The 24,437-nt window shown below is 47.1% G+C and overlaps 2 protein-coding genes and 1 pseudogene across 2 annotated transcripts; all 3 read right to left on the reverse strand.

Annotated features, from left to right (window-relative positions):
* Positions 1 to 717: 717 nt before the first annotated feature.
* Positions 718 to 1,749, reverse strand: LOC147031239 (general transcription factor II-I repeat domain-containing protein 2 pseudogene; annotated as a pseudogene).
* Positions 1,750 to 3,960: 2,211 nt separating this feature from the next.
* Positions 3,961 to 24,158, reverse strand: PFDN2 (prefoldin subunit 2). Its single transcript, XM_085860285.1, has 3 exons — positions 23,857 to 24,158; positions 4,932 to 5,055; positions 3,961 to 4,442 (listed from the first exon to the last, which is right to left on the reverse strand). The coding sequence occupies exons 1-3, from the start codon at positions 24,003 to 24,005 to the stop codon at positions 4,248 to 4,250; spliced, it is 468 nt and encodes a 155-aa protein (XP_085716411.1). The 5' UTR covers positions 24,006 to 24,158; the 3' UTR covers positions 3,961 to 4,247.
* On the reverse strand, positions 22,238 to 23,739 carry LOC147031241 (uncharacterized; the record flags this gene model as incomplete). Its single annotated transcript, XM_085857776.1, has 1 exon — positions 22,238 to 23,739. A coding segment is annotated over one exon (1,461 nt), but the record flags the coding sequence as incomplete, so codon positions are not given.
* Positions 24,159 to 24,437: the final 279 nt, after the last annotated feature.

The raw sequence follows: 24,437 nt of genomic DNA on the forward strand, positions 1-24,437 counted from the left end.
CGCGTCCACGGCCAGGAGACTTCTTTGCAGCATTCTTTGAAGTTTTCTTCGGCATTTTTTAAAAATGTTTTTCTACGCTGAACTATTGATGTTTTTTTCAGTTTTGGGCATATTCATAATGAGTTGGACGTATGCATAACGTTTAAGTAACATACACAGAACGTTTCGATAACTTATACCAACGAATGCTTAGCGTGTTTTCAGCGTTCACAACGTATGCCCAACGATAGTCTAACGTATGCATAGCGTGCGGCAGCGTATCGCCGACGATCACGTGGCGTAGCCTATTAATAGGCTGCCGCTCAACGATTTAAACCGCTGCCGCTCGACTATTTAAATTAGGGGTGGGGAACCTTTTTCCTGTCAAGGGCCATTTCGATTTTTATAACATCCTTCGCGGGCCATGCAAAATTATTGAACACATATATCGCACTCACCTACTGCGATGGCTGGAACTGTTTCTCTTTGGTGAGGCGTTTGGTGTCAGGTGGTAGTGATGATGATGCTACTCGCAGCTGGTTTTGCAGGTTTTATCAGTCTTGAGCGGAACAGAGTCTTTACAAGAGTCAGTTTTGAAAAGAACTGCTCACAGCTGTAGGTCGTCCCAAACAGTGATGCAAACTTCAGTGCATGTCTCCTCAGAATGGGAAAATCCTCAGCACGTACATACAGTTTGTAGAACTCGAGCAAAGGGAGGTTGTTGTACCTTGCTTTGAGCTAGTCATTGCTTTGCAGCTCAATGATTTCGTGTTGTAGGTTGTCAGGCACATCAGCTGGTTCCACATTAAACGGCGTGGCAAATATGTTCAGTTCCCTTTGTTTACTTTTCATCTCTTGGAACCTCTCTCCAAATGCCTGGAGGAGTTTTGCACACTCAGCAGCATATTCAGATGTCACAGCAGGCTTTTGTTCTTGCAGAGTGGGAAAGTGGACAGTGTTTCCCCTTTCCAGTTGTACTTGCCACAGCTTTAGTTTAGCTTCAAATGATTTCACATTTGATTGCAGAGAGCTGAGAAGCTGGTTGGGACCTTGGAGCTTGACGTTCAGCTCTGACAGGTACTTGGTAATGTCCACCATGAAGCCCAAATCACACAGCCACTTGCTATCACTGAGTTCCATGACAGGTTTCCCCTTCATCTCCATGAACTGTTTCACTTCTTCTCTCAGTGAGTAAAACCGTGTGAGCATATTTCCACGACTCAGCCACCACACCTCACAGTGGTAAACCAGATCTCCGTACTCTGACTCCAGTTCACTCAGTAGCTCCTTGAACTGGCGGCTATTCAGCCCTCTGCTTTTGATGACGTTTATGGTGGAAACGACAGTTGTCATGACATTTTTGAGCTTCAGGGACTGTGCACACAGATTCTCTTGGTGTATGATACAGTGGCATACAACTAACTCACTTGGATCGAGACTGAGACGACTCATTTCTTTTTTGACCAATGCAGTCAATCCCTTTTGTGCGCCAACTCCATCCGTGGCCAGGCCACTTAACTTGTCAAACTGCAGTTCGAATTTGTTCATAACCAAAACAACTTGCTCAAACAAATCCTCACCTTTGGTGGTGCCATGCATGGCTTGCAAAGACAGCAACTCCTCGCTTATATCAAACTCAGCTGTAATCCCCCACACAAAAATGGCTAGTTGGGTGGTGTTTGTTATGTCCATTGTCTCATCACAGGCCAGAGAGAAAAACTGGAAATCTCTTGCGGTGTCCTTCAGTGTTTTCTCAATATCTTGTGCCATTTCAGTAATCCGATCTGAGACAGTTCTTCGAGGACAAACTGACACTTTGGAACAATTTTACTTTGTCCGGTGCGAGCAGCTCCGCAGCGGCAACAAGGCACTCCTTCACAAATTCTCCTTCTGAATGCGGCATCAGCTTCTTGGCAATGAGCTCACTCACCACAAAACTAGCATGCATAGTGTTGTCTTGGTCAGATTGTGGTCTTATGAAGATTGCTTATTGAGCACCAAAACTCCGCCGAAGAGCGTTAACTTTATCCAAGCGCATTTGTCCTTTTAACTCGTCCAGTTTAGCACGTTTCGAGCTCTAATGACGCTCGAGGTTGGACTTTTTCATCACCGAGAGCGCTTCCCGACAAACTAGGCATACTGGCTTGCCTTTTACTTCCACAAATAAATAATTGTTTGCCCATTTCTCTTGGAAAGTGCGACATTCCGCATCTACCTTTCTTTTCTTGTTAGTCGCCATGTTTGCATATACTGAATGAAATGATGACATGAGATTACGCGATCACACACTACGTTACGCACGTGCTGCATTCACTGACCCTGAACGCGAAACACAGATGACAGCTGTCCATTTAATTAATTTTTTTAGGAAAAAATAATCGGTCTGGAGTTTTTTTTGTGTGTTGTATTTCTGAGGTTGCTTTTCTTTATTTTTTTATGAATTTCCTCGCGGGCCGGATCAAACGGTCTCGCGAGCCGGATCAAACGGTCTCGCGAGCCGAATACGGCCCGGAGGCCGGAGGTTCCCCACCCCTGATTTAAATGGACGCTGCCGCTCGATGATTTTAATCATAACCAAGCTAGACATCGAAGTGTCAACATCATCGTCATGCCGAAGAAAACTTCGAAGAATGCTGCAAAGAAGTCTCCTGGCCGTGGCCGCGGACGCAAGGAGGATCCATCATCACCCACACCCTCCCCATCACGCTCACCTACTACTACTACTGACATGGACATCTACTCAACATGGAGTCTGAAACACTGACGGGTTCCCCCTGTGAAGCCCATTTTTATATACCAATTCCCCTAAACTCTGCCAATACGCCATTATACGGTAGCTGTAAGTTAGAAACACGTTCAGTAAGTTCTGTGCTCGTCCGGAAGTCGTCGATCAAATACGTCTACAGACGTCAATATGCGTTGGCGATACGTTACACATAGGTTTGAAATAAGTTTCGGGTACGCTAAACATTACCTTGACGTGTTTCGACTTTTGAGTAACTTACAAGTAACGTGTGTCGACGTGTGCAACGATCGCATAACGTGTCTACAAACTTATGGCTAGCGTATGTGGAACGTGTGAGTCATACATCAAAAAATTGAGCATGCTTAAAATTTGTCGACGAGCTCGGCGTACTACGACGTATGCCAGCGTGCTTCAGCGTGCTCTTAACGTATACAAAACTTACCCATAACGTATTTGACGTACACCGTTTGACAAATTTTTCATACGTCGGCATACGCTGGCAAAAACGTCAAGGTGTGACAGGGCCTTTAGGAAATGCCCCGATGAGTGTGGTGAGAAATGCGGCACCATTGTTGTGGCGTCAATGTCCTGGGAAGTGACGCCACTTCCCCCAATCTCAGTGGCTGTGTTTGTCTCGTCTAACAGTACTATGTTGTGTCTCGTGTAGTGGTCTGTATGTCCATGTGTGTGGCAGCTTCACTAAGAGCCGGAGATCCTGTTAAAAAAGAAACAGTCCTTTTGTGCTGTGGTGCGTGCGTGCATTGTCAACCCATTTCTTCTTGCCCACTTTGTCTATAGTTTTGCTAAGCTATATATATATATATATATATATATATATTATTAAAACTCTCATCTTGTATATAGGTATGCATGTATGTTCCCAAAATACAGCCAAAACGGTACACGATAGCGCAAAAAATTTTGCCCCACCTTACTCACCATTCTCCTGCGGTGTGCAGTATAAAGTTTCATTCAAATCCAGCAACGGAAAAAAAAAATTAAAAAAAATCAATTCCCGATTCAGTCAAGTACTCTTCGGGAGAATTTGTTCAATGCAAACAACCTCAGCGGTATAGTTCGCTGGAGCTATCTTTTTTTTTTTTCGAAATAATTTTTTTATCAACCGCTGTCACAACGGGAACCCAACGGGTTCACGGGTCGTCGAGTAATATATAAGCAGCGACCCATTTTATCAAACAAAACTTAAAAGGAGAGAGAAAAGAGACTACAGCATGTCTCAGAAAAGTCCTTTAATGTTTAAACTTTTTCCATTCTGCAACTCATGCGTAACTTTCACTTTTGCTGAAACACAAGTTCTTCATGTCGATCCAAAGTATCTCCACAATCATTTTTTTCATATCCCTCTGTATCATCTGATCCCTGACATGCATTTGAATTGAATCCTTCATTCCATTGTTAAACTGTCTTTTGGAAGCAAATTGCTAATTTTGAATAAAGTTGCTAACCACTCAAAAATCTGCCGAATTTACCATACAATTTCTTCCCATCCTTCGGTATCCAATCAGGTGGTTTCTGAAACAAGCACTGAAGTACCAAGTGGCTTGGTAGGCTTGTCTCCTTCAGTTCCTGGCTCTGTGTCATCCCCTTGTCCCCCACTTCCTCCTAGACCACTGATGTTGTGTTTGGCCCGATAAGCATTAAGCGCCTGGCTCTTCTCTGCAACTTTCTGGTTCAAGTTTTCGAGTAACTTGACAATCTAGAAAAAGGAGGATTGGGGAAGATAACACATTATTTACATTGGGAAGCAGGAACCACAAATCTTATGTGAAGAACATCCCAAGATGGTGAAACAGCAAGAGAACAGTTATTGCTTTTTTTTTCTGAAGGTGAAAATCCTTGCAGACTCTACGAATGTGGACTGTACATTTATGGAATGCATGAATGTAGAATGCAATCACACACTACGATCGAGAAGACAAATGTAGATGACGCCAAAAACATGAATAAGATCAAATTACGAATTTACGAGATGCGGGGTGAGTTGCACAAAAGCAGTGCAAGGCGTGGAGAGATGAGATGAGGTGAGGAGTCGTGGGGTGGGTTGCAAGGAACAGAGAGGTGGGGGTGATGAGGGGCAGACAGGAGGGGGTGCACCGATGCAAGGTGAGACAGAAGGTATACATGACAGCGCTGAACACAGGCATAAAAACTGATGTCTTTAATACAATGATTGTGTAAGAACTACCTGGTTGTAGTTCAATTCTAGGGCAGGCAGCACTTCCCCTACTGTCCGTTCCATCAGGACGCCACCCACCATCCGGAAGCATCGCCTCTCAGGCTCTACATCCTTTAATGCATCGATTACGAGTCTGAATTCACACACAGGATTAAACCGACAATACTGCACTTCCATTATTATGAAATTACCTTTATTGTTATAACATGCCTAACCTGCACTCTTACCTTTTGTTATACTCTTTCCATGATACTTACACCTTCATAACATGACTTTATTATTATTCTTTCATAACATACAGCCTGTGGCTACTGGTTGCATCATAAAGAGACAAAAAACAATTACTGCAGGTACTGAAGTGGGTAATCTCCTGATCACACCATTTTAAAGCCTTTTTCCCTGAGCAGGGGTCAGCTTTTTGTGGGCTCCAATCATGGTACCCTTTCTTGTGGCAATGTTTTTACGGCTGGATGCCCTTCCTGACGCCAACCCTTTAGTTGCCTTCGACACACAGGGATAATTACCAGTATACTGGTGTTCATTTCACTGACCTCAGAAGGAAAACAGGCTGAGTCAACCCCCTCGAAGTTAATTCAGTAGCCTCGAACTCAGGATTCCAAGCCACCACCCTAACCACTCAGCTAAAACCAGGCTTGGGTAATCTCCTAATAAATTATGAAAATCAATTTGACCTCACCTTCATGCTACAATTTTACACTTGAATTGAACATGAAATGAAATTTGCAGCTAAATCTTGTGTCCTAAACCCATCACTATCTCTACCCACTTTACCCAGTCGCACCCAACTGTCCCTGGACTCTGTATCCTTTTCTCCTGACAAGGTGGAGAGCTTGCTTTCAAACCTCGAGTCAGATTCTGCAACCGGTCCAGACGGCATCAGCCCACGTGTCCTCAAAGCCTGCTCTTCTGCTCTTGCTCACCCTCTCTCTGTTCTATTCACCCTCTCATTTGCCCAAGGTCATCTGCCATCTACTTGGAAATCTGCTAACATCACTGCCCTGCATAAAAAAGGTGCAAAAACAGATCCCTGTAACTACAGACCAATCAGCCTTCTCCCAATCATCAGCAAGGTGATGGAATCCATCATCGCTTCAGACATGAAATCCTTCCTCTTCTCCAATGGCTTGATTTCCAATCATCAATTTGGTTTCAGACCAGGTCACTCTACCCTGGATATGCTGCTTCTGCTCTCCCATCAATGGATGGAGGTCCTCAATGCCAGACAGGAAATCCGAGCCGTATTCCTGGACATATCACGTGCTTTTGACAGTCTGGCACCCTGCCCTACTCACCAAACTCTCTTCCCATGGTATTCAAGGCCATCTCCACTCATGGCTCGCAGACTTCCTCTCCTGTCGCAGTCAACGTGTGGCCCTAAATGGAGTTCTTTCATCCCCTCTTCCTGTGCAGGCTGGAGTTCCTCAAGGTAGCGTTCTGGGCCCTGTTCTTTTTCTGGTTTTCATCAATGATCTCTCAGACTCTCTGGAAAATCCTCTATTTCTCTTTGCCGACGACTCCACCCTCTGCCGTACCATCTGTCATCCCTCAGACCGGCAAGCAGCAGCTTCTTCGCTCACTGCAGATCTGGATAAAATCACAAACTGGTCCAACACGTGGAACATGTCTTTCAATCCAGACAAATCTCACACTCTCACTATGTCTCTTCGAAAGGACGGTTTACAAAACCCCCCCATCCACTTTCTCAACAATCCTCTGGAAGAAGTCTTTTCTTTCAAGCTTCTGGGTCTCACTATCTGCCATGACCTTTCCTGGGAAAGTCACATTTCCAACCTCGCCTCAAAAGCCAGTCGCCGACTGGGAATCCTCCGTCGTGCCAAGTCCTTCCTCGGCCCTCTTGAGCTCCTGACCACTTACAAAGCTTTTTCAGGTAGCCTGATGGAGTACTGCTCTCCCCTCTGGGCTGGTGCTCCTGCCTCCCACCTTTCTCGGCTTCACGCTGTCGAATCCAGGGCATTTAAGATCATCGGCATCTCCCGCAATGAAGCTGAGTCTTTGGGCCTCTCACTCAATCACCGCAGGTTGGTCGGTGGTCTTTCTGTCTTCTACTGACTCCTCTCCAGCCTTGCCCCCCCTGCTCTCTCTGCGATTTGTCCCCACCACATTTCCACAGGGCGCTCAAGGTCCGCCAACAACCCCCTTCTGGTAAAACTACCAAAATCACGAATCACTGCTCATCTTCACTCTTTCATTCCTCTTTTTTCCCGCCTTTGGAATAAACTTCCTCACTCTATTCTTTCCCATTCTTCCCTCCAGGCTTTCAAAACAGCTGTTCACCACCACCTCTTATCTTCCCCCATTCAAATCCTCGATCTTTTCTACCCCCGATAATCCACCCAAACCCACTTCCTTCAATTCTCCTGCTTTCCTTCCTGAAAGTCCCTGTAATGTCCATCTTCTCTTCGCCATGTTCCCCGTCCCATCCCCATCCCTCTTCCTTCCACAGTTCACCTAATGTGTCTGTTCCCCACTGTTTTGTCCCTTTCACTCCCGCCCCTCTTGTCTCATGCCTCCTTGCTGTGAGTTGTGTGTTAGCTCTCATACGAGCCTCGACCAAGGTATACAAAAAATAAATAAATAAATAAATGAACGGTATTGTTCAACTTGGTTGTTGAAATATTTACCTCTATAAAAGTGTATTTATGTATGTCTGTCCCTCTTCATAAGGACTATTTAAGAAGGGTTTTTAAAGGCCAATATTTTAAGACTGTGTTCACTACTCTTTTTTTTTTTCCGGATTAAAATAAAATAAAATCTTTCGAAAATTGACTGCGTTAAACCTTACAACGACCATTTGCCAGGGATCACCCAAATTGCAGCCAAACCTGGTGGTGAAACGCATGGTAAAATGTCAAAATTGAAATAGGTTTCTTGGGAAATACTGGGATAAGGGTAGAAAAGCCACTATTAATAAAACAGACAAACCGAGCGGTTGACAGACAAGTAAAAATGAGGGAGCATGCAAACATGTACTGTACAAGGAGAGAAATAACCCACTTTAGCACCAAAAATAAATACCAGGATTTAGTCTTTCCATTCAAGCTCATGGTATTCATGTACAACACCTTCAAGTTTTCACATCCAATCATCCCCTGCTGCCCTAACCCTCTAACAATGGGGGACGAATGGGTGCTTGAGCAAGGCACAAATTAGTTTTAGGTCCGTTATGGCCTGTGTGGGGTGGGTGTTGCACAGGGCAGGAGGAATGGTGAGTGATGAGATCGTCAAGATGTGTGCGAGAGATTGGGATGCGGTGTCCCCATTTCCAGCACAGTCCTCCTGCTCTGGGGCATTCCATGTCAAGTGTACACATTTTTCAGCGAAATTTTGACACATCGTCTCAGATTTCACTCTTTTTTTTGTGCAAGTGTTTGTATCCATGGTAAAACAGTCAATTTTCAGACCCGGGGGCCTATCGGGGCCTATTTTAGGGCCCCCCAAAATTTGGGCGCCCCGGTTGACCCACAATCTTCCAGTGGCCATATCACAGTTTGTAGTGGTCCGATTTGGATGATCTCGGTATCAAAATGCTCGTAAAAGCGAGATCTTTGGAATCGCGTAAAGTAAAAATCACTCCGAAACAGTAATTCAAAATTATAGTTTGGGGCGCCCTTTGACCTTGGGCCCCCGCCCCCCAGCCCAACAGGTGATCCTGATTTTTAACCTCCGCCATCTTCGAAGATGGATGGAGGTTACCGTTTTCACCCCTTTCTGTTTGTTTGTTTGTTTGTTTGTGAACAGTATTACGGAAAAACTCCGACGGATTTCGACGAAACTTGGTGGGGGGGGGGGGATGAGGTATGGTCCAAGGATCATGCCATTAGATTTTGGACTTAGTCCCCCCTCCAAAAAAAAATTGAGAATTTTTTTTTTTTTTTTTTGCATTTCTACATGTTTTAAGTGATTTCCAACCTCCCCACCCCCCCCAAAAAAAAACTTGTTAGAGAAAAAAAAATTTTTGCAACTTTTTTTTTTCAACAAAATTTCGATTTTTTTTTTTTGCATTCCTACATGTTTTAAGTGATTTCCAACCCCCCCTCCCCCCCAAAAAAAAACGGAGAAAAGAACTATAACTGTCAGCACTGTTGACATCATATTTAATGAATAAGATATAAGGTTCACTTGAGTGACCCAGCAGTATTGGCGGTGGAGGTTTTGCACTCTCCCGAGTGTTCCCCCTCAAGTTCTGTGTGAGAATACCACTTCATATTGTGACGTCCACGGGACTTGAACAGTCCCGCCAACGTAGAATGAGCCGAAACGATGGAGGCGATTTATTTGTTTATAACCCAAACATGGCGGTTCTAATCGCTCTACCGCAAACGGGACGAGGAAGGTGGCACGAGTCACTTTTCACTGAGTTGATGATGTTTATTTGTTTTTATTATTACCAGAAATAACAAGACTCGGCAAGAAGAGGGATCCGGGGCGATTCGACGGGATGGTGTGGGATCGGGCGTGGGGAAAAACACAGACAATTCCAATGAATATAGAGATCTCAAACCTTCTAAGGTGCAAGGAACACACACACACACACACACACACACACACACACACACACACACACACACACACACACACACACACACACAAAACATAACTATTTCTGGTGGTCAGGCTGGACCGTGGTGTGGACGCAACTGTCCCTGGATCGGCGTCGGACGAGCCGGCCTTGCTCACGTCAGGGGGGCAGGAGAAACCGCGGTGCTGTCGACCTCCTGGTCCTGGCCCAAGTCCGCCCACAGCCGCCAGGGAACCAGCTCCCGCGCCAAGCCGCAAGCAGGAGAGGGAGGCAGGTCCGCCCGCCGCCCGACCCCGTACTCCGAGTCAGCAGAACCCCAGAGCCAACCAAAGCGAGGCACGAGGCTCGGCAAGGCTCCCAGGCACGATCAAGAACACGATCGACCAGCACAACAACCAGGACGCTCTCTGCCGCCACAGCTTCCACACCAAAAAAACCACGACCTTTTGGTTGTAATCTTCGTCCTCTTCCTTTTCGACCCCGAACAGAACCTTTTTATCCTTCGTCCTCGTCACTCCCAATCGAGCCGTTTATTGGCCCACCGCCATCGCCTTCTGCCAATCGTGATCACGGGGCGGAGCCATCCGCTGCCCTGTCCTGTGATGTCACGGCCAGTCTTCAGAGAATACCAAAAGGGGTTTACGCAGACACACTTACCCTATCCCGTGTCCCTATCTAATTACGTGACATTTATCATTCCCCCCTTGAAGAAATGAACATTTACGAGACAACTTATCACCACTGAATTGCTACTTATTACATCGAGATCCTGGTAAACTCGAACAGCATGGCATACCTAATTAAACATCCTAATTACCCTTTGAATGCATACCCCCCCCCCCTCAAACATAACAATATACTCCAACACCTCAGCATAAATGAAAATGGGATCTCAATGGGTTCAAGTGTGATGATGGTTTTATTGTTCGGGGCCAACATATCACTAATTCTTGATTCGACATTGGGTGATGTTTGCCGTCATCGTTCCAATGACGTCACCTGCTGGCAGGCGACTTTATGTCTGAAATTGACAACCATCATATATATATATATATATATATATATATATATATATATATATATATATATATATATATATATATATATATATATATATATATATATATATATATATATAGTTATGGCTGTGGAAATTCGCAATACACCATAAAGGTTCCTTAGATGAGCTATGCCGGTAAGTGAGTGTTCAGATAGGTTTCCCCACCGTTGTTTAATGGGGTTATTCGTGTTCACCGGGCTGTGACACTTTGAGATAGCTGTTTTTCTTTACCTATCGTTATTTTGAACTTACACGCAAACAACAACCGCCACCAAGTACGCAACAAACCTACACACAAACAACAACTGCCACCAAGTACGTCACAACGCCAACCACGCTACAATTTCCCTCACAACAACCACCACCATCTTCACCACTACCCCCGCTTCCGAACGCCATCCTCCACGGTCCATGCTACAACGGTTTCCGCGTCAGGAACTGTCCGAGAACGCGGGCAGGGTTGGCAGAACAAAAGCTCTTGCGGAGCCTGTGGGGTTTTTCCCGCCTATTTTCCCCGCGCTTGGTGTGAAGGGAAGGGGGCAGGGCAGCTCGCTGCCGATTGGTGGATGCACGGCGTGAGGCGGTCGGAGTGAGGGAACGCCCCTTTTCGGGAAGCTTCTTGAAGGGAGGCGGAGCCAAAAACGGGGAGGAGCGAAGGGCGGAGCCCCGCGCTATACAAGGCGGACCGCACGCGGGCTCTCGCACTCTTGGTGGTCGAGGTCGAGTTCTCTCTCTGGTGGACGTCGCGTCGTGCTCCCTCTCCCTCTCGTCTTGGCACTGATTTCTTCCCCTGTCTCCCGGTGGTCCTGTTGAGCGAACTGTTGGCGAAGGCGCGGGCCGGTGGCGAGTCCGGGCGACGCATCGGGGATGTAGACGGGAGGCGCAGCTCTGCCGGCTGTGTGATGCGAACCTGCGCGTCTGGCATGGAGCGCCGGAGAGAGCTTACGCCCATCGTCGCAAGGCCCGGAGTCGGGCGCGGCCACGCGAGCTGCCCACCGGGACACCTCGAGGGTGCAGGTAACCTGCACGGTCTGGTGGGCCTTTTCGGTCATCCACGGCCCATGACCATAAAGGTCTCCGGACCCCGTCTACCCCCTTGCCTACGACGGGGTCTTTCCTTTTGTTTTGTCTGACTGCTGTGGCGCCGCGTCCCTGTAAGTAGAACCTGCTAAGTAACTGTGCTGTAAATACATCCTTGCTTATTGTCGGTCGTAACGTTTTCTTGTTTCTTGCGTGACTGCCTTGGCTGTATATACGTGCACTTTATAATAAATGTCCTTGTGTGCAATGTACCCCGTTCGTCGTGTCCTATTTCCCTTTTGAAAGCCATCTTGCATCGTGGAACGAGTAGTGGGTTTTGAACGCCTAGTAAAGAGAATCTGATCCATCGAGGTCGGCGATAACACCGCTCGGTTATCACTGTATTACGGAACGGACGGCTTAAGCGGTTCGTGTCCCAGGCCGACCTGTGGCGCGGTGCAGCCCCTCGGTAGGTTACCCGCACGGGTACTTAGGTATATCGACATTCGGCGATTCACCCTATTTCACGCGGGTAGAATGCGGACTGGGCTGTGGTGAGGTTAAACCCCCACCCATGACTGGTTCCTGGCGGTAGTTCCAGGAGGGTCACGACTGAATTGTCTGTTCCGGTGGTCGACGCGGTCGCAATTTGAGTTACATGGCCAATCGCACGCAAATTCGTAACAATATATCATTACGAATTTCGGTCCGCCCGGCATGCGATCGGCCACGTAACTCAAATCGCGACCGCATCGCCCACCGGAACGGACAATTCAGTCGTGACCCTCCTTGGAACTACTGCCAGGAGCTCGTCATGGGTGGGTCTTTCGACCACAACACAATCGTGCCAATCGGCCACCCGCGCAGGATAGGGTTGTTCGCCAAACTCGACCTACCCAAGTACCTGCGCGAGTAGTTAACCGGGCGATCGCACCTCACCGCTGGCCGGCCTAGGACACGAACCGCTTAAGCGGTCCGTTCAGTGCTTCAGTGATAACCGAGCGGTGTTATCGCCGACCCCGACGGATGCGATTCTATTTTCCGGGTGCTTACACCCCTCTACCAATTCCTTCCGTGATGCAAGATGGAGCTTTCAAACAAGGGAAAGGACGCAACGAAACGGGGAACAGTTCAACAAGCACATTGATTGCACACTCAGACAAGGCACGTATTTACAGCCATACAGTTACACAGGTTAAATCATGCACGTACACAGTGAAAGCAAGCAAAGGCAGAGTTACAACCGAATAAAGTCTTTATTTCACACGCACACTTAGACAATTCTACTTATAAGACGGCACCACCACATGCATTTACACAAAGCAAAGGAAAAAGCCACCCTCAAAGGCAAGGGTGGCAGACAGGTTCGTGGACCAAATGTGCGTAGAACCTGGATGAGTGGCCAGGTCCACGAGACCGAAGGGTCTTATCCGCGCCCTCGTAGCGCGATGGCGGACAAGCCGCGATGTCAGTGTAGCTGCGCCTGGCTTTGTGCCCCTGGCATGGCCGGTGAGCTCTCGCCGGCGTTCTCCGCGCAGGCACGTGTTTCACCGTCGGCACCACGGTTGGGGAGGGGAACGGACGGGGTTACCGGCGATTTCTTAGCGCGGAGCTCGGTAAGGGAGAGGGGAATTGCTGACGCTCCGTCCAACGAGTTGACGCTCTGGCTCTGGCAAACTCCTCTTGGCTGTGGCCTCCACTACGCCCCTTCTCCGGCGACGGTCCCCACTCAGCCCTCTGGTTCACCTCTGAGCTCTCCTCCGCAACTCACCCTCCTCGCCCCTCAACTTCGACCTGAGCTCCGAGCTCCTTCCTCTCCGTCGATCGGCCCCCTGTCTGCCTTTCCCCGTCTGCTTCGAGCTCCGTCTCCCGACTCTGCCACAAGCTGCGTTGTGCTCGCGCTTATATAGGCCGAGGGAGGAGTGCATATGTAAATTTGTGGATCACAGCGGGTTTGGAGGTGGGGCTACACCACCTGATGCTCAGCCATTGGATGGTTGATAAGTGGGCGTGAATGATTCCTGATCAGATTTCTTCTTCGAAAGGATCCCATTCACAACCCATGGCACGACGTTCGGTAGAAAGGCGAAGGTGGTGGGAGTTTGCTGTGGTGGTTTGGGAAGGGTGTTGGTGGTGGCGATTTGGTTGCTGGCGGGCGTCGTTTGAGAATGGCGGTGAAGCGATGTTTGCGGGGTGGAATTGTGGAGGTAAAGAGGCGAAGGTGGTGGTGTTCGAGTTGTAGTTGTTTGGGAATGATGGTGGTGGCGATTTGGTTGTTGGGGGATAATTGGTCCAAAATAACAACAGCAAAAGAAAAATGGCTATCTCAAAGGATCGCAGCTCTGTGAACACGGAAATCCCCTCTAAACAATGGTGGGGAAATCTAACTGCACATATACTTATCGTCATAACCGATTGAAGGTCCTTTATGGTGGTCTGCGAATTTCCACAGCCGTAACAATATATATATATATAGCATAATTTGCAAAAAAATTATTCTGCCTATTGATTTTTAAGTGTACACTTTTTGTATAACCATCATCGAATTAAGTTATAAATGGGCTAATCTCAGTTTTTGCATATTTTTCAGTAAGCATGGCGACTGAAGATCGAAAGGAGTTCCGAAAATACTGTTGTGATCCGTTCAGCTGCCATAATACGAAACAACGAAAAGATTTTCGCAATGTGTCAAATGATATGTTGATGAAATTTTCTTCAAAGGTGAAAAAAAGATGACAGACTTTGTACTGCAGAAAAAAAACTCAGTTGTCACTAGAGCGTATTGAAGAATCATCTTCGACCAGTTCGAAATTATCATCAGAAGGTACTATCGAAGGCATTGCAGAATCTATTTCGACAGATGAGGACGAGAAGGTTTTTGAGCGAGAAGCAGAAGTTGACCTATTAAACCAGTCATTATCGATGATAGGCGAAAGCCCATTCGACAAACGAAAGGCGGAAAGGAACCCAGGGTACGTTCCTGAAAAGCAAAGTAAAGTGGAAGATTTTGTGCGAAAGAAATTAGAACTAGTTGCTGGACCAAGCACTGCTGAGAAAACACAAAATACAGCGTCAAAATGTGATGAAAACTGCATGCCAGAGGTGATCAAAAGCCTGAAAGAAAAATACGTTGTTTAGAGCCGTTCAGAGTAAATACCTATGCTGACAATATTTGCTCGGAATATGAGCATCAGAGGGATGATGAGTGAATTCAGTTGCTCCCAAAGAATGGCTGTGCAAGCCAAAAATTTAGAGAAAGAAAATAATATGCTATCGTCTCCAAATCCCAAACAGGGTAAAATATTGCCTGATGAAGTGAAATCCGCCGAAACCGAATTTTACCGAAGTGATGAAGTCAGCCGAATAATGCCAGGAAAAAAGGACTGTGTGGTGGTCAGGAATGAACATGGAAAAGACAAAATTTAAAAGCGCCTTTATTTAAAATTTAAAAGTACTAAACAATCTCAAGGAACTGTTTCAGAAATTCAAAGAGAAGAACCCTGGCTTGAAAGTTGGATTCGCGAAGTGCGCCATGCTCCGTCTCTTGGAGTGTGTCCTGGCCGGTTCAGGCGGTACACAGTGTATGTACGATACATCAAAATGTGAAACTCATCATGTTTGGTTCCAAAATGCCACAGGTAGCCGAACATCCTTGCTATCATCATGCGATAGCACGCATAGTTTGTAACCCAGCACAAGCGGCATGTGATTTCAGAACTTGTGAAAGTTGCCCATCAATTGAAGATTTCAAAACCGAGCTACTGAGTGCTTATGAACTAGAGGATATTGATGAAATTCAGTTTAAATGGTGGACATCCACCGACAGATCTGAACTGAGCTCCATAGTACTGCCTTTGGAAGAATTCATTAATCAATTCTGTGAACGCACGGTGAAATTAGTGAGACACGACTTCATTGCCAAGGCCCAATCAGTTTCTGAAAAATAAGAAAGAAGAAATCTGTGAAGGAGAATTTGTCATTATTGGAGACTTCTCAGAGAACTATTAGTTTGTCGTACAGGATGCGGCCCAAGGATTCCATTGGAACTGCTCTCAAGCGACAATTCACCCCTGGGTTTACTATTTCAAATCAAACCACGATTCGTTCACGATTATATCAGAATGCAATACTCACGACGTTGTCTCAGTCCACCTCTTCCAAAGAATGCTCATTGAACATTTGAAATCTAGCTTTGGAAATGTAAAGAAACTTTACTATTTCTCAGACGGATGCGCTGGCCAATATAAGAATTGCAAAACCTTCATAAACCTATGTCGTCACAAATCAGAGTATGGTATTGACGCAGAATGGCATTTTTTGCCACAAGTCATGGCAAGGGCTCTTCAGATGGCGTGGGGGGTACAGCCAAATGAGAAGCAACACGTGAGCAACAACACGTTATTTCTCCCAAAGATCTTTTCGCCTTTGCTGAAAATGGTTTGAATGAAATGAAGTTCGGTTACGGGATCCAAGACGTTACAAGTCAATACGAGGAAGAACGAAATCTGGAAGAAAGGTTAAAAACGGCCAAAACCATAGCTGGAACTCAAAAACTTCATGCTTTCATCCCTATTTCTGAAACTGCTCTTCAAGTACGCGAATTCAGCTTAAGCGAGGAACACCATATCGAGTCAGCTCTTTCAAAATCTCCACCAACTTTTACCCTAACCCTAACCCTAACTCAGGTTATGTCACAGTGCACTATGATGGAAAATGGGGCTTGCCTGCATCATGGAAGCCTTTCAGGACACTCATGAAGTGAAAGTGAAGTTTCTTCATCCAAATGGGCCTGCAAATAGTTTCTTTTTTCCTGACATTGAAGATCACTGCATTTTAGACATTTCTGATGTACTTCTTTCTGTAGAACCAAAAACTGCTACAGGTAGAACCTACACAATCAGTAAAAAAAGAAACACAGCTGTCAAAAAATAGACTATAATATGCGAGTAAAAACTCTTACTCGTACTGCCTTCCAGTTCCTGCATGTGCATGTGGAAACTTTATGTACAATATACTGATATAGTGTATTGGAAATCTTGTGTTCAAATATTGTGCGATGTATTGTGGCGTATTGTGTGTCCAGCACCCGAGTCCCCGAACAATAAAACCATCATCACACTTGAACCCATTGAGATCCCATTTTCATTTATGCTGAGGTGTTGGAGTATATGAAGGGGTATTCTCACACACAAAAAAAAAAAAAAAAAAAAAAAAAAAAAAAAAAAAAAAAAATCGGGACCATCAGTTTGGCTGGGGAGCGGGGGCCCAAGGTCAAAGGGCGCCCCAAACTAACTTTTTTAATCACTGTTCGAGTGATTTTACTTTACGCGATTCGAAAGATCGCTTTTATGAGCATTTTGATACCAAGATCAGCCAAATCGGACCACTACAACCTGTGACATGGCCTCTGGAAGATTGTGGGGCAGCCAGGGACACCCAAATTTGGGGGGCCCCTAAAATGGGCCCTGATGGGTGAAAAAAAAACTCAAAATACCAACTTTTAGACCTGTGGGCCAAAGTGAATAAATGACTAACATATGGGGAGAAAATGAGGTATTAGTGTCGGGAGGGTGTGTACACTTGACATGGAATGCCCCCTTTGCGCAATGATGAAGCAAAGAAGTAAGGTAATGAAGAGAGGGATGCTGTCTGAAGATCTGGCTCCAGCTGTGGTAATCGCAAACTTTGGGACCACTCGCATGCATGACAAATCCCTCTCATTGGCCGCCCACTTGTGTGGGCAACACATTTGTTCGGGCCACCCCCTCCCGATGAGGGGTAGTCCCAAGAAAAGGTGTTCCGCCATCAGCAAGGGCTCTACAGCCGACCTCGCCACCATGGTCTACAGTGCGCCAGCCAAACAGTCCTTCTATGAGAGTGACGGATGTGAACCAGTGGTTGGAGGGGTCGTGTAGGAAGGATGGCTTTGTGAATGTGGGCATCGCTGTATGATCAGAGTGAGTATGTAGTCAGGTGGCAGGGTACTTAAGAGAAGGGGGTGGTGAAGCTTGCAGCGGCTCTTGAGAAAGAAATTGAGACTTTTTACCCTCCGCCATCTTCGAAGATGGATGGAGGTTACTGTTTTCACCCCTTTCTGTTTGTTTGTTTGTTTGTTATCTTGCCAAAACGAAGTTTTTGCAAGATATGTTAGCCAGCTTGTATGTTGTTTTTTTTGTTTGTTTGTCTGTAATCACGTATAAAAAATTCTGCAGAGCACAGTTATCATTGGAAATTTTTGTAACCGCATATCAGAGGCCTATAGAGGTACCTTTCAGCACATAAAATTTTGAAGGTCAAGGTCAAAGGTCAAGGTCACTTTGTCACAAATCAGGGGAGTCGACAAAACCCTCATTTTTTTGAGTAATTTTGATCGGATCCTCTTCAAACTTCATGGGAATATAGTTCATGGTCTGGCGCTCAGCTGATTAATTTTTGGTGGCGATTGGCCTTGACCTTCATATGTTTTTTTTTGGTCTGTAATCAGGTATAAATCACTCTGCAGAGCACAATTATCATTGGAAATTTTTGTAACTTCGCATATCAGAGGCCTATAGAGTTCCCTTTCAGTGCACAAAATTTTGAAGGTCAAGGTCAAAGGTCAAGGTCACTGTCGCAAATCAGGGGAGTCGACGAAACCCTTATTTTTTGAGTAATTTTGATCGGATCGTCTTCAAACTTCATGGGAATATAGTTCATGGTCTGGCGCTCAGCCGATTAATTTTTGGTGGCGATTGGCCTTGACCTTCATGGTTAGCGCCTAAGGTCAAATTTTCAAGTTTTAGGAACCATATCGTGTAGTACCTCAAATTGAACACCTCGATGAGTGCTTTCTAGATATGTCAAGCTTGAGACATTATGACGTCATTTGGTGACGTTATGAGGCAAAAGCATATTTTTCATGGTTACTCTCTAGAACGATTCTCATCGGAATCTCTCGTAGGCAGATATTCCTCAAGGAGTCGCTCCTGGTGGATAGCAGCTCTGTTCACCTAAGTGTGACCTTAAAGAAGTCACACGTGGTCACCTTTTGGCAAGATACGGGTCATTTGTTTGTTTGTTTGTTTGTGAACAGTATTACGGAAAAACTCGACGGATTTCGACGAAACTTGGTGGGGGGGGGGGGGTTAGGTATGGTCCAAGGATCATGACATTAAATTTTGGACTTGGTCATGCACTCCCCCCCCCCCCCACCAAAAAAAAAAATTGTTGGAGAAAATTTTTTTTTTTGCATTTCTACATGTTTTAAGTGATTTCCAACCCCCCCCCCCCACAAAAAATTGTTACCGACACCCAAAAGAGAATTTTTTTTTTGTATTTCTACACGTTTTAAGTGATTTCCAACTCCCCTCCCCCCAAAAAAAAATTGTTAGAGGGAAAAATATTTTTTTTGCATTTCTACATATTTTAAGTGATTTCCAGCCCCCCCAAAAATTGTTTGAGAAAAATCTTTTTTGCATTTTTACATGTTTTAAGTGATTTCCAACCCCCCCCCAAAAAATTTAGAGAAAAAAAAATTTTTGCAACTTTTTTTTTCAACAAAATTTCGATTTTTTTTGGCATTTTTACATGTTTTAAGTAATTTCCAACCCCCCCTCCCCCCAAAAAAAATGTTGGAGAAAAGAACTATAACTGTCAGCACTGTTGACATCATATTTAATGAATAAGATATAAGGTTCACTTGAGTGACCCAGCAGTATTGGCGGCGGAGGTTTTGCACTCTCGAGTGCTCCCCCTCTAGTTTTAAGACGAGAAAGTGAGGATTGGGTTGGAGGGTTGAGGAGGTGAATGGAAGCAAAAAGTTGGAGGTGTTGTCCATGAATGACAGGAGCTTGAATGGAAAGACCGATGAGCTGGAAGCTGGGATGGATGGTGAGGGATATGATATTTTTGCTGAAAAGTGAGACGTGGTCTCGTGAGCAATCTCACTGAAGGACGGGAATTCAAGGCTACAGGGTTTATAGTGCCTTCAGAAAGTATTCACACCTCTTGACTTTTGTCACATTTTGTTGTGTTACAGCCTGAATTGAAAATGGATTAAATTTAAATTTTTTGTCATCGATCTACACAAAATACCCCAATTAATGACCAAGTGAAAAACGCGGTTTTCAAAATTTTGACAAATTAATTAAGAATAAAAAGCCGAAATGTCTTGCATCAATAAGTATTCAACCCCCGAGTCAATAATTTATATTAGCGCCTTTGGCAGTGATTACAGCTTTGAGTCTTCTTGGGTATGCCTTTATCGGCTTTACACATGGATTTGGGGATCTTCTCCCATTCTTCCTTGCAAATTTATTCAAGTTCTGTCAAGTTGGATGGGGAGTGTCAATGAACAACAATCTTCAAGTCTTTAGACAGATTTTAAATGGGATTGAAGTCTGGGCTTTGGCTGGGCCACTCAAGGACTTTTGCAATCTTGTTCTGTCATTCCAGTGTTGCTTTGACTATGCTTGGGGTCGTTGTCCTGTTGGAACATAAATCTTCACCACAGTCGAAGATTTTTTTGCACTCTGAAGCAGGTTCTCCTCAAGGATGTACCTGTATTTCGCTCCATTCATTGTTCCCTCTATCCTAACAAGTCTCCCAATGCCTGCCACTGAAAAGCATTCCCATAGCACGATGTTGCCATCACAATGCTTTACTGTAGGGATGGTGTTTGATGGGTGATGAGCTGTGCCCGGTTTCCACCAGACGTAGCACTTTGCATTCAGGCCAAAGAGTTCAATTTTCATCTCATCAGACCACAGAATCTTTTGCCTCGTGCTCTCAGTCTTTCACCTCATTCTCCGAGTCTTTCACATGCCTTTTTGCAAACACCAGGTGTGCTGTCATGTGCCTTTTTCTCAGGAGTGATTTTCGTCTGGTAACTCTCCCATAAAGCCTAATTGTGTGAAGTGCTGCAGAGACCGTTGTCCTTCTGGAAGGTTCTCCCATCTCAGCCAAGGAAGTCTAGTTCTGTGAGAGTGGTCATTGGGTTCTTGGTCACCTCTCTGTCCAGTTGCTCAGTTTGGTCAGAGCCAGCTCTAGGCAGAGTCTATGTAGTTCCATATATTATTTCCATTTCCTAATGATGGAGATCACTGTGCTCTTGGGAACTTTGAACACTCTCAAGATTGTTTTATACCCTTCCCCAGATATATGCCTCCTCACAATTCTATCTCGGAGTTCTATGGACAGTTTCTTGGACTTCCCGGTCGAGTTTCAGCTTTGATATGCACCGTCAACTGTGGGACCTTCGACAGAAAGGTGTGTTTCTTTCTAAATCGTGTCCAATCGAATCAATTGGCCACAGGTGGACTACAATCAAGTTGCAGAGACATCTCAAGGATGGATGATCAAAGGAAAATGGATGCACCTGAGCTCCTTTTCAAGTGTCATAGCAAAGGGGTTGAATACTTATTTACCCAAAACATTTCAGCTTTACATGTTTAATCAATTTGTCAAAATTTCAAAAACGTTTTCACTATCATTATGTATAACCTGGTGTTGACTTCGTGGTTTGGGTGGTGGCTTCGGATCCTCGGGTCCTGAGTTCGAGCCCCGTTGGCCACTGAATTAACACCAGGGGGTGACTCAGCCTGTCATCCTTGTTGGTAAAAACCAACATCAAATAAGTGGGATAAATTATTTAATGTGAAAAAAACCCCACTACTGACTTTGCTTGGCTCTCTGAGATCCATGACAAATAATGAAACCACTTCAAACACTTGTTTTAACGATTTGGAGAGCAAGGTAAATAGTATACTTTAAAAATCTTCAGATGACATAATAGTTAGAAATAAGGTAGATAAGATAGCAGAGGGTAAAGGAAAAAGCAGGTTGGGGTGGGGGACCAGAGCCAGGAAATCTGATACTCTCAAGGAATGGGCAAATGAATGGCAGACAAAGTTCAATATTAGGGAATGCTAGGTATTCGGGTAGAGGAAACAGTAGTATAAATGGAAACTACATTATACAAGGGGTAGTGATAGAACATGATAAAGGAAAATAATAGGGGATGGTTGTCAATATGGGGTGGTAGACTTGATAGTATAATGGGTAGTCACAGCAAGACTAAACAAACAAAAAACACAAAATGGAACGTGCTGCTTCCTTGTTTTGACATTCAGCATTTAAAAGGTCAAGAGCACGGACAATCCCAACAGGTTGGCATCCATGGGGAGGAGAAAATTACTCCTGAGGAAATGCCTCCCTGAGTGTGGTGAGAAAAGCGGCACCAATGCATGTTGTGACGTCACCGGTATCCAGAGTGCCCCAGGAAGTGATGGAACTTCCAAGCTCAGTATTTGTCGTGCGTATGTATGTATGTGCATGCACGTGTGTGTTAGGGTTAGGGTGTATCCGTGTGTGTGTGTGTGTCTGTGTGTGCATGTGCGTGTGTTAGGGTTAGGGTGTACGTGTGTGTGTGTGTGTCCGTGGGTGCGTGTGTGTGCACTCCACTACGAGCTTTAGATACTGTAAGAAATAACAAAAAGGATTCAGCACAGTACCAGGCTCTGATAGGAAAATATAGGCATTGCCCGTACCGCCACCCTCCCCCTTCACCCCCACCTCCTCCCCCTTCACCCCCACCCCTCCCCCCCACCTCCTCCCCCTTCACCCCCACCCCTCCCCTTCACCCCAGCCTTCCCCCTTCACCCCCACCCCTTCACCCCATCCCTTCCATCAATTAGGTGTTATGGAGGGGGGGGGGAGTGTGGTCATGGGCGAGAGGGTTAGGTGGGTGTGCGGGGTGTGGTCGTGGGCGAGAGGGTTGGGGTGGGTGTGCGGGGTGTGGTCGTGGGCGAGAGGGTTGGGGTGGGTGTGCGGGGTGTGGTCGTGGGCGAGAGGGTTGGGGTGGGTGTGGTCGTGGGCGAGAGGGTTGGGGTGGGTGTGGTCGTGGGCGAGAGGGTTGGGGTGGGTGTGGTCGTGGGCGAGAGGGTTGGGGTGGGTGTGGTCGTGGGCGAGAGGGTTGGGGTGGGTGTGCGGGGTGTGGTCGTGGGCGAGAGGGTTGGGGCGGGTATGCGGGGTGTGGTCGTGGGCGAGAGGGTTGGGGCGGGTGTGCGGGGTGTGGTCGTGGGTGAGAGGGTTGGGGCGGGTGTGCGGGGTGCGGTCGTGGGCGAGAGGGTTGGGGTTGGTGTGCGGGGTGCGGTCGTGGGCGAGAGGGTTGGGGTTGGTGTGCGGGGTTTGGTCGTGGGCGAGAGGGTTGGGGCGGGTGTGCGGGGTGTGATCGTGGGCGAGAGGGTTGGGGTGGGTATGCGGGGTGTGGTCGTGGGCGAGAGGGTTGGGGTGGGTGTGCGGGGTGTGGTCGTGGGCAAGAGAGTTGGGGCGGGTGTGCTCGTGGGCGAGAGGGTTGGGGCGGGTGTGCGGGGTGTGGTCGTGGGCGAGAGGGTTGGGGTGGGTGTGCGGGGTTTGGTCGTGGGCAAGAGGGTTGGGGCGGGTGTGCGGGGTGTGATCGTGGGCGAGAGGGTTGGGGTGGGTATGCGGGGTGTGGTCGTGGGCGAGAGAGTTGGGGTGGGTGTGCGGGGTGCGGTCGTGGGCGAGAGGGTTGGGGCGGGTGTGCGGGGTGTGGTCGTGGGTGAGAGGGTTGGGGCGGGTGTGCGGGGTGTGGTCGTGGGTGAGAGGGTTGGGGTTGGTGTGCGGGGTGCGGTCGTGGGCGAGAGGGTTGGGGTTGGTGTGCGGGGTTTGGTCGTGGGCGAGAGGGTTGGGGCGGGTGTGCGGGGTGTGATCGTGGGCGAGAGGGTTGGGGTGGGTATGCGGGGTGTGGTCGTGGGCGAGAGAGTTGGGGTGGGTGTGCGGGGTGTGGTCGTGGGCAAGAGGGTTGGGGCGGGTGTGCGGGGTGTGGTCGTGGGCGAGAGGGTTGGGGCGGGTGTGCGGGGTGTGGTCGTGGGCGAGAGGGTTGGGGTGGGTGTGCGGGGTTTGGTCGTGGGCAAGAGGGTTGGGGTGGGTGTGCGGGGTGTGATCGTGGGCGAGAGGGTTGGGGTGGGTGTGCGGGGTGCGGTCGTGGGCGAGAGGGTTGGGGTGGGTGGGGGGGGCGCGGCCGTGGGCGAGAGGGCTGGGGAGGGTCTGCGGGGTGTGGACGTGGGCCAGAGAGTTGGGGTGGGTGTGCGGGGTGCGGTCGTGGGCGAGAGAGTTGGGGTGGGTGTGCGGGGTGTGGTCGTGGGCGAGAGGGTTGGGGTGGGTATGCGGGGTGTGGATCGAAGCACAATGGGTTATTGGCCTTTTGTTTCGAGACTTCGTTGTACAATTTTTCCCAAGGAAACGTCCCTCCAAAAGGACACCCCGGGAAAAACCAAGAAGGCCGACGAACAAACCTGTGTTCTGCGCTCTCCATGTCCATGTCGGCAGCCCGATTCGCGAGGCTGCGGAGCTGCTGGCGGAGGGTTGTCAGCCGAGCTGCTTGGTCTTCCGTGCTCGGAGGGGATCCTCGTCCTCCAGCAGACGCCGTCTTGTCTGTTGACATCCTTTGACCATATGTACCTACAACCTCCTTGTTATATTCCTTTTATCCAGGTATTGTTCGTGTTCCGTTTTAAAAACAACACCTTGACAACCTGTCCACGAGACGCACGAGACGCAGGCAGCAGCTAGTCACGTGGTGACGGCTTCGACGGAGTCTTCAATTGTTTAATTCAATTCATCGAAATGCGTCGTCCTCACCATTTGTGGCTTCTGTTTATAAAATATATGTGTATTTAATGTTTCATCAGAATTGAGAAATAACACAACACGAGATGGAAACAACTGGAGGAGGCAAGCGCTACTTAACATAACTATCGCCATACACCGCTTTACCGGCGACACGAAAATAGCAACATGGATGTGGAAGAAATCGTCACGCAATGATAGCGATTACTAAAGGAGAACATAAGCAGCAAATATTCATCGAATTTAT

Source organism: Eptatretus burgeri, chromosome 2, assembly GCF_056783735.1.
Source record: "Eptatretus burgeri isolate ZD-2024b chromosome 2, Ebu_testis_v1, whole genome shotgun sequence".
Classification (NCBI taxonomy): Eukaryota; Metazoa; Chordata; class Myxini; order Myxiniformes; family Myxinidae; genus Eptatretus; species Eptatretus burgeri.

Excerpts from the sequence above, each read along its gene's own strand:
- PFDN2 (XM_085860285.1), bottom strand. The coding sequence starts at position 24,005 with ATGTCAACAGACAAGACGGCGTCTGCTGGAGGACGAGGATCCCCTCCG. Across the intron at positions 5,056-23,856 it reads ATGGAGAGCGCAGAACACAG|ACTCGTAATCGATGCATTAA; the intron begins GTTTGTTCGTCG and ends GTGTGAATTCAG. Across the intron at positions 4,443-4,931 it reads TAGAATTGAACTACAACCAG|ATTGTCAAGTTACTCGAAAA; the intron begins GTAGTTCTTACA and ends TCCTTTTTCTAG.